The 9,368-nt window shown below is 49.2% G+C and overlaps 1 protein-coding gene and 1 long non-coding RNA gene across 4 annotated transcripts; one reads left to right on the top strand and one right to left on the bottom strand.

The window, feature by feature from the left end:
- Nucleotides 1-172: 172 nt before the first annotated feature.
- Nucleotides 173-1,801, bottom strand: MGAT2 (alpha-1,6-mannosyl-glycoprotein 2-beta-N-acetylglucosaminyltransferase). The gene has a single exon (XM_075926154.2). It carries the CDS (start codon nucleotides 1,570-1,572, stop codon nucleotides 295-297), a length of 1,278 nt encoding a protein of 425 aa, XP_075782269.2. The 5' UTR covers nucleotides 1,573-1,801; the 3' UTR covers nucleotides 173-294.
- A 1,091-nt stretch (nucleotides 1,802-2,892) lies between these two features.
- Nucleotides 2,893-9,201, top strand: LOC112545403 (uncharacterized). 3 transcript variants are annotated; one of them, XR_012903241.2, is made up of 3 exons: nucleotides 2,893-3,426; nucleotides 7,038-7,405; nucleotides 8,210-9,201. It is a non-coding gene; the product is annotated as an uncharacterized LOC112545403 (long non-coding RNA). The 3 variants fall into 3 exon arrangements; XR_012903240.2 differs by lacking the exon at nucleotides 2,893-3,426 and having other exon boundaries at nucleotides 6,722-7,216; nucleotides 7,295-7,405; XR_003088867.3 differs by lacking the exon at nucleotides 2,893-3,426 and having other exon boundaries at nucleotides 6,677-7,405.
- The last annotated feature ends 167 nt before the right edge of the window (nucleotides 9,202-9,368 follow it).

Below are 9,368 nucleotides of genomic sequence, written 5' to 3'. Positions count from 1 at the left end.
ATTCTGAAAGTGCAAAGCCTTACATTATCATAAGATGCATTTTAACATTTATCAAATTCAGTAAATGCAGCATAATGGGCCCTTTCTGAATCTGGGCTTAAATTTTGTTACACATCAGCAGTAGGGCCGGGCGTGTTTAAAAAAACTAAATGGGAAACAAGAAAGATTACTATTTTTGGACACCTTTTACAAGAATGTTTATTATTAAAGCAGAAATCAAACCCTTTTATACATGTTTGTCCATAAGACAATATGGAATAATTTGAAAGAGGCTATTATGAGAGTGTGACTTTTTCACTGCAGTCTGCGGTAACTTTTACAGAGTTCATGGTCTCTAATATCTCCCCACCCTCCATTTTTCACATGAGGAGAGAGAGGTGCCATGGAGTACCTTTTACTGACACTCATTGTTTCAGGAAACAGGTACTGTTGGTTGTTGTTTAAGAGAGAGTCGATTTTGGCACTCTGGGTGGATGGTCTGCAGGATTTCTTGTGGTGCATACCACAGTCCCCTGTATGAAAAACCCTGGGGATTTCAGGTACTAGCACTTTCCAGAACTTTGGAAGACAAGAGATAGTCAAATGCTGCAGCGTCCAGTCCCAGTTGTAGTCGTCATAGGTGCAGAAGGCATCCGTGCACTCGATCAGTTGCTGGTACGTCTCTCTGCTGAAGGCCATGCCCATGTTGTGCTCGGTGGACTTCCACGTCTTCATCTCCACCTTGTCGGCCTTGCCGGAGAAGCCGCCCCGCACTACATTGTAGCTGCCCAGGGAGAGGATCTGGCACTCCGGACACTCCTGCTGCCTCAGCGCCCACATCTGCTTGAGGACGTGGTAGAAGTCGGGGGCCAGGTAGTGATCCTCCTCCAGGAAGAGCACCAGCCCCGCGTGCTCCCGCAGCGCCCGGAGCCGCTCCCACACGAAGTGCAGCTTCCACCACCAGTGGTGCTTGGTCTGGGAGAACTTGGCCTCGCGGTAGTGGCCGAAGGAGTCCGGGTACTCGGCGTTGATGCAGCCCAGGCGCAGCGCCGCCGCCTTGCCCACGTCGCGCGGGCAGTCGCGGGGGTCGTGGCCGGGGAACTCGCGGGGGTAGAGCTGCGTGCTGAAGGGGAAGAAGATCTGCAGCACCTGGCAGAAGTCCACCTGCGCCGCCAGCCGGTTCAGCTCCTCCGACCACAGGTCGTGGCTCAGCACCAGCAGCGCGTTCTCCACGCCGGGCGCGCGGCGCAGCGAGTCCAGCAGCAGCCGCAGGTGCTCGGCCCGCTCGTGCACCTGCACCACCAGCACCAGCTCGCGGCGCGGGAAGCGCGCCAGGTTGCGCACGGGCTGGTCGAAGTTCAGCTGGTAGACGAGCGCGCGGTGGCCGCGCGTGCGGTTCTCGGCCGGGGGCGGCGGGGCCGAGGCGTTGGCGGCCCGGCGGGGGGCGGGCGGCTCGGCCGGGCGGCTGGCGGCGCGGGGCGGCTCGGCCGGGTCCCGCTCGGGCCGGCGGCTGCCCCAGAGCGCCAGGCCGCAGGCGGCCAGCAGCAGCGCCAGCAGCAGCAGCACCTTGCGCTTGTAGATGCGGAGCCGCATGGTCCCGGGCGCGCGGGGCCTGGCTCAGCCCGGGAGCCCGGAAGGGGGAGGAGACGCCGCGGGGCCGCCCCCTCCGGCATCAGCGCCGCAGCCCGCCCGGAGCGCGGGGGCGCCCAGCCCGCGGCGCGCGCATGGCCCCCCCGGCGCCGAAGGGAGGCGGACGCCGACTGGCAGGGCGGCGCGCGACGCCCCCGACCCCGGGACACGTCCCCGGACGCCAGCGGCACGCGGGCGCGGCCCATTGGCCAGGCGCGCTGTCACTCGCCCCGCCCCTTCCGCCAACGGCTTCCGGCCCCCGCGCGGGGGGGGAGGACGGGCGGGTGCGGATCGGCCTCGGCTGGCCGAGCGCGCGCGGGGCGGGGCGGGGCGGGTTGCCATGGTGCGGGGTGGGCGGAGCACCCGGAGCCTGTCAGTCACCGGGTGCTCAGCGCCCCCCCCCCCCCCCCCGTGAAACCAGAGCGTGTCCAGACAGGGGGGTGACCCACCCCCGGTAACTGAACGGGAGCCCCCCCCCCCCCCCCCCCCCCCCCCCCGGTAGCCCCCCCCCCCCGGTGAACGGGAGGGCCCCCCCCCCCCCCCCGGTAACTGAACGGGAGGGGCCCCCCCCCCCCCCCCCGGGTAACTGAACGGGAGGGGCCCCCCCCCCCGGGTAACTGAACGGGAGGGCTCCCCCCCCCCCCCCTCCCCCCGCCCGCACTCAGGTCAAAGCCGGCTCTGTGGTTTGCAGAACACGGGCCGGGCGTGTCCCTCGCTCCCCCTGCAGCCAGCCCGGGCTCCCAGAGGGAGTCTTGTTTGTGTGTTCAGAGCAGAACAGGCTGAACCACTCCAATCCCGTCTGGTTCCGAATTGAGAGAATTTTCGGGACTAGGGGCGGTCCATATTGTCTAGCCGCATTGCCAACACCTCCAGTCCTTACTGTGCTGTTAGAAAACAGGCTGTGTCTACACTGGCAAGTTTTTCCGCAAAATCATTTGCTTTTGCGGAAAAACTTGCCAGCTGTCTACACTGGCCGCTTGAATTTCCGCAAGAACACTGACGATCTCATGTAAGATCGTCAGTGTTCTTGCAGAAACACTGTGCTGCTCCCATTCAGGCAAAAGCCCTCGCACAAATCATTTGCACAAGAGGGCTAGTGTAGACAGCACAGTACTGTTTTGCGCAAAAAAGCCCTGATGGCTAAAATGGCAATTGGGGCTTTTTTACGCAAAACTGCGTCTAGATTGGCCACGGACGCTTTTTCACAAAAAGTGCTTTTGCGGAAAAGCCTCCTGCCAATCTAGATGCGCTTTTCCGAAAATGCTTTTAATGGAAAACTTTTCCGTTAAAAGCTTTTCTGGAAAATCATACCAGTGTAGACGTAGCTTTAGGGATACATTCCAGCTAAATAACAGCACAGAACACTTAGAGCTAGGACTGGTGGCTGTAAACAAACTTTAAGGGACAGCAGGAAACTTGGCCACACCTCTGAAAAGTGAACATCTGGCTCCCTAAAATCAGTCTGGAGGACAGATGCTTCTGGACAAAAGAGTTCTGGATTAGAGAAATTCAACCTATACTTTTAAAAGTGCTCTAAAACCATCTACCAGTGCTGAGTTTTACTATAAAAGTAGTGCTAAGGAAACTAACCCTAAACAAAGCTATTATAAACTAAAAAAACAACAAATGGTCTGGTAGGACTTTACAGACTAACAAAGCATGTAAGCTTAGGCAGTTATTAGTGTTAGCTAATAGGCAGTTCGAGTGATGTTATGACCACTCATACATTTCACCTTTTCCTGAACAACAGAACCTGATTTACGGAAAGAAAGAGACACGAGCTCCACATTTGAGTTGATGCCTCCTTACCCAAAATAGGTCAGTGGAGGACAACATACTCTATTTCCCCTTATATTTCTGCTCTGTCAGCACTTCAGAGCTCCCAGAGAGCAAAGATCCTTCTGAGTACAACCCCTTACATAGTGAGCTGCTACAGAGAAACTACTTTTATGGAAAGCAAGATCTTTATCAAAGCTTTAGTCATCACACTGCATTTTCAAATATGTTGTTTGGATGATCCCTTACTCTAATAAGGGATGGTGTCTAGGCACGTGCTGGCCCCTTGTTAGCTGTGCCCGAGAACACTTCTAAGGGATGATTGACTCCCAACTTGCAGTGTTACAACTTCCTCCCTGCTTTGATCTCTCCCCCCTTTTTCTCTACCTCTGTGCTAAAAAACTAAGAATCTGAACATCTACTCTTCCCCCATATATCCCATTTCTAAAGAGCAGGGGAGAGGAGAGACAACACACAGGATAGCTTTCTCTGTCTAAAAGCAGTATTTCTCAAAATGTGCCAAAGGCTCACTTCGGGAAAGGTGGTAGCAGCTCCACGGCTGGGTCTAGACTGGCAAGTTTTGCGGAAAAACTTGCCAGCTGTCTGCACTGGCCGCTTGAATTTGCGCAAGAGCACTGACGATCTCATGTAAGATTGTCAGTGTTCTTGTGCAAATACTATGCTGCTCCCGTTCGGGAAAAAGCCCTCTTGTGCAAATGTATTTGTGCAAGAGGGCCAGTGTAGACAGCTAAAAACTGTTTTGCGCAAAAAAGCCCCGATGGCGAAAATGGCGCTTGGGTCTTTCTTGCACGAAAGCACGTCTAGATTGGCCCGGACGCTTTTCTGCAAAAAGTGCTTTTGCGCAAAAGCGTCTGTGCCAATCTAGACGCTCTTTTCTGCAAATGCTTTTAACGGAAAAACTTTTCCGTTAAAAGCATTTGCGAAAAATCATGCCAGTCTAGACGCAGCCTTTAGGTAAACAAAGCAGCATGGGCCCACAGAACACTTGGAGAAACACTATCACAATTTGGCATCGTGAGCTCCCAGAGCCGGGGTGCTTCTTGTGTCTCCACTGTCAGCGCAGCTTTCATTTTGCTGTCACTGCACTGATCAGCTCAAACAACCCAGTATGCAGATCCACAAACATAACTTTTCACCTCCCAAACCTGCATTACAATGCAATCTCACCAATCAGTCCATTTCTTGGGTCCAGGCACAGCAATCCACCATGTGGAGCCGCAACCCGGCTCCCCACCCCTGCAACACACGGTGTCCTCGGCATCCAGTTCCTGCCCTTGAATATCTTTGCTTCTTTTTCATTGAAACCTTGGTGGTAGCATTACTCCTTGAAGCCCCACAAATATAGGAGAATTGTGCATCCTGTATCAGCCCTGGCCATCAGAATCGCATTGATCTCTGCGCGGCCCATGCATCTCCCAGAGAAATGGTGGAGACCAAAAAGAAGCAAGCAGGTCTGAGAGTTTTAAAAAACGCTGTACGAATTATGGGCTGTGGAAAGCATTAGAGGATGAGGAAAGTGGAGTGTGTGACGTGACCCCTCAATTCTCGGTGAATTGCTGGTCTCCCACAAGGCCGGACAATGGCACCGGGGACAATGGTTAGCTGAAATAACTAACCCTGACGCACAGCATTCTGCTACAACGCAAGCACCCGTGGTGTGTGCAAGCACCCAGGTGTGCACAAGTCTGACATACAAGCCAGCAGCTGTATGCTCAGGCAGTTTGCACTACCCAAACGTTGTGGGGTAGATGTGGCTGAGAGACCAGCTAAAAGGCGGTTTGTGGCAAATGGGTCTAGAGCTTTCCTTCCCCCATGGAATTCAGCGACAATATTTAAAAGCAACACCCCACAACTACGCTCTGCCACGACCTTCAAGTAGTTATGCTGGTTGTGGGATACGCTCCCATGCATGCTTCCTCCACGGTTAAACCTCCCTTCCCACACAATGGCACAGAAAGCAGGAGCTTTCCAGCACCACCATGTGGCTACAGATGGAACTTTTTGGTTTAGTGTAAGCTGTGTATAGTTGAGTGGGTCTGTCTGTCCAAGAACTTCTCCTCATTGGTAAGAGCTAGGCCCACCAAATTCAGTACACAGCTTCCTCTTCTCATAACTTAAAGCAAGGTCAGGGCTTGGTGGTGCCAGGAAAATGGGATGCACCTGGGATGGGATTGCTTCTCACAAAACCATACGGAAGAGACAATCACGAGGCAGGTGAAAGGGGCTGGCCAGGGGTGTCCCCCACCCAGGATTGCCCCAGCCCTAAGCCTCCCATGCCGAGGTGTCCTGTAGAGAGGGCAGGTTGGCAGAATCCCCCCATTAATACGGGGACATTGCTGGCTGTTCCCCTTTGCAGGAAGCAAGGGGACAGTGCACAGGTTGCTGCATTCCTCTGGCTGGCTGGGGAGCACAGGGGACAGATGAACTTGGATCTGCCCCGCAGATGGATATGCACCCCCTGACCTGTGCCCCCTAGGGATGCAGCGGATCATAGTGCTTCTGACCTGGCCCCAAATTGCTGTGGTGAGAGAGAGGGTTGTCCTCTCTCCCCAGGCCAGCCTGAATACTGAACCCCTCAGCCCCAGCCACACTCCAGAGCAATGATTTAAATGAAACATGGACATTCCCCCCCCCCCCAAAAAAAAGCATTAATCAAGTTAAGATCTCGAACAACACTGGATAAATCTTTTAGTATGTTTATAAACTCAAGAACTGTGCGCTAAATTGAAAAGAAAGACGTTAGTTGCAAACAAACCTAATCCAGATGTTCAATTTTGTGGCAGATTACTGCTCCCTAGTCACAGCCTCTGTGTGATGGGGTATTGGCAGTTGTACAGGTACAGTTGTTTGTAGTTACTGTGTCAGAAGTTATTTGAACAACATTGGTATGACTTCATTTGGCCACAAAGCATTTATAAATAATATGGAAATAAACATTCACCAGCCTACACATTAGTATACTTAAATTCAAGGTGGAGATTATTTCTGTTTATTATATGGGTGTGCTGGTAGGATAAACACAAAGGTTGCGTCTAGACTGGCAAGATTTGCTTTTGCGCAAAAACTTGCCAGCTGTCTACACTGGCCGCTTGAATTTGCACAAGAGCACTGACTTTGTAATGTACAAAATCAGTGCTTCTTGCGCAATACTTTCACGCTCCTGCTCGGGAAAAAGCCCTCTTGTGCAAGAATACTTGCACAAGAGGGCCTGTGTAGACAGGGAAGAACTGTTTTGTGCAAAAAAGCCCTGATGGCTAAAATGGCGATCGGGGCTTTCTTGTGCAAAATCATCCAATCTAGACGTTCTTTTGCAGAAATTCTTTTAACAGGAAAACTTTTCCGTTAAAAGTATTTCCGCAAAATCATGCCAGTCTAGATGTAGCCAAAGATTGTGAGGTACTCAGATATCATAGATACCATGAGCACGATAGCACTAGACTAATTTTAAATTCTCTTAAGATTGCTTAGTTTTCAATGGCACATGATGATGTAAAATCACAGCGTTAGTCAAGCTTGTTTATTTTTTGAATGTAGAAGGCTAAATGTTAGTTACTAATTACATTTCAAAGAAGTTGCACAGTAGAATATCCTTAAACTTCAATATGATTTGACCAATTGCTTTCATCTTTTAGAGATTCCAGTCTATTCCAAGCAAATCCCAACATACTTACTCCGTACAGAGTGATAGGAATTTCTGGGCACAAGATAAACTAGGTAGCTGCTGCAGAATGCACGAAGCCCTTAGTTCCTGGAAAACTTCATCTAGCACAGAATGCTGCAGCACAACTCAGCATCACTGGCACCTAATCAGGTCAGACCTATTGATCCTTATTATGCTGCTTCCCGCAAAACATGGCCCAAATTCAAGGACTTAGCTTTTGTGTTTAAGGTGTTCAATGGCCTGGCACCAGGGCATGCAAAAGATCAGCTACAGTTCCAGGATGAAGATGTGGTTGACAACGTCTCTCCTCTGGACCAGATGGAACTATCCCCAATAAGGGTACGTCCACACTGCAACACTATTTCAAAATAACTAGCGCTATTCTGAAATAACTTAGTCCATGTCTACACAGCAGGCAGTTATTGCAAAATAGTGTCAAAATAGTCAAGCTGGAGGACTTCTTACTCCGACTCCTGTAACCCTCATTGTACGAAGAATAAGGGAAGTCGGAGAATGAGTGCTCTATTTCAAAACAGGTGCTGTGTAGACGCTCCCTATTTCGAAATAAGATCCATAGTTGATGTAGCTCAATTTGTGTAGCTTATTTCGAGTTAAGCCCTGCAGTGTAGACACACCCTAAGGGTAAAACTCATTTGTGCAAGAGACAATTCTCTGAAGCCCACCCAAAACTGTAGAATCAATTCCCCCAGAAACTAAAGACCATCACAAACCTCACCACCTTCCATGCCAAATTCACGGCACACACTCCTCCCCCCCCCCCCCACCTTCTCTAATATAAATTAAAAGGCACTCCACTGCACACACACCACCTGGGGAGATTTGATCTGAGGAAGTGGGTCTGGCCCATGAAAGCTCATCACCTAATAAACCATCTTGTTAGTCTTTAAAGTGTTACATAGGCCTGTTTTTTTGTTTTACCTGGGGAGAGAGTGAGAACACATGACAGATGCTTAATGTACTAGTGGAAGATGCTCAGCTACTATGGTTTTAAGCTTGGTCCAAACCCTATATAGAACTCAGAAGGACCCATAGCACTCTGCTGCCTCCCTCTTCAACATCCATTTCACAGTTGTCTCTTCCAAGTGAATTATGTAACGACAATTTGATTGAATGTCATTGTAGCCAATCCTCCCCCTAAGGATGGACATGTTGGATGAGAAGAAAGAAGGCATGTGTTGGGACAGGCAACTGAAGAATCCTGGGAGTCTCCCATATAAAACAAGATTCTAATAATTCCTCCCTGAGTCAGCTGCCCAACTTTGTTCAAGATGATACCAACTTTTCTCCGTATATATTGGCCATTAACCCCATAGCCAGTCATTACCCACCCATAAAGTGACTTGCTCAATCAACTAGATATTTTAGAGTTTTGTCTGTTCGATCAAGAACTCCTCCTAAATGGTAAGAACTAGGACCATCCCATTTGGTATACAGCTGCCTCTGATCATCACTTAAAACAGTGTAAAGGTTGGTTTATTGGATTTCTTCACAGAACAGAATCACCAAATCAAGTACAGACCTCAAAACTGACATAACTAAGCGAATGTTAAAAGAGACTGAATCAAGATGAGCCAGAAAAATAGTATGAACATGCAATAGGATTGCTTCTCAATACACATTAGAGAAAAGAGAAAAAGGGGAAATGTGGATCGTTCATACTGTGTTTTGGCACAGCTAAATCAGTTTATGGTTTGAAAAATATAAGAATGTTACTAGAGACCACATTGACTATAGCCCTTTGTTAGAACACAGTGAACGATAGGGATGAAGAAAAGATACACTAGATGGAATTCCCATTTTAAAAAATGGACAAACATTAAATGGACCACTTTTAACGCAGCCTTCAAATTTAACAAGGCTATACCTTTCTCACCACGCTGTTCTTGAAAGCAGATGATACAGTGCACATAAAAATTCTATTTTCAATTACTAATACCTTAACTATGAAGATTGCCTCAATCAGCTAGCTCTCGGTTTTATTCAGATTTTGCATGTGACCTGTTTTAAATGTAATTTGTTTGCTTTCATGAGATTAACTTTACATAAATTGGTGCATATAATTTCCTGATCTGAATGCTTTCACTAATTATACAGCTACATAAATAAATAGTTAAGCTATTGTTTCCTTTGCCAATATAGTGCTTCACAAACATTATATATTATGAAAACAATATATAAGCTCACAGCACAATGAGAGAAAGCATTAATGGTAGAGAATGTATTAGTGAATTAGGGATGTAAAATCCCATTTAAGTGGTTAACCCATTAAACATGTAGTTTA

Source organism: Pelodiscus sinensis, chromosome 5 (assembly GCF_052426305.1).
Source record: "Pelodiscus sinensis isolate ZL-2025 chromosome 5, ASM5242630v1, whole genome shotgun sequence".
Taxonomy (NCBI): Eukaryota; Metazoa; Chordata; order Testudines; family Trionychidae; genus Pelodiscus; species Pelodiscus sinensis.
Note: the sequence above shows the minus strand (reverse complement) of the source record. Positions and strands in the feature narration are given on the sequence as shown.

Coding starts and splice junctions, on each gene's coding strand:
- MGAT2 (XM_075926154.2), bottom strand. CDS start 1,572: ATGCGGCTCCGCATCTACAAGCGCAAGGTGCTGCTGCTGCTGGCGCTG.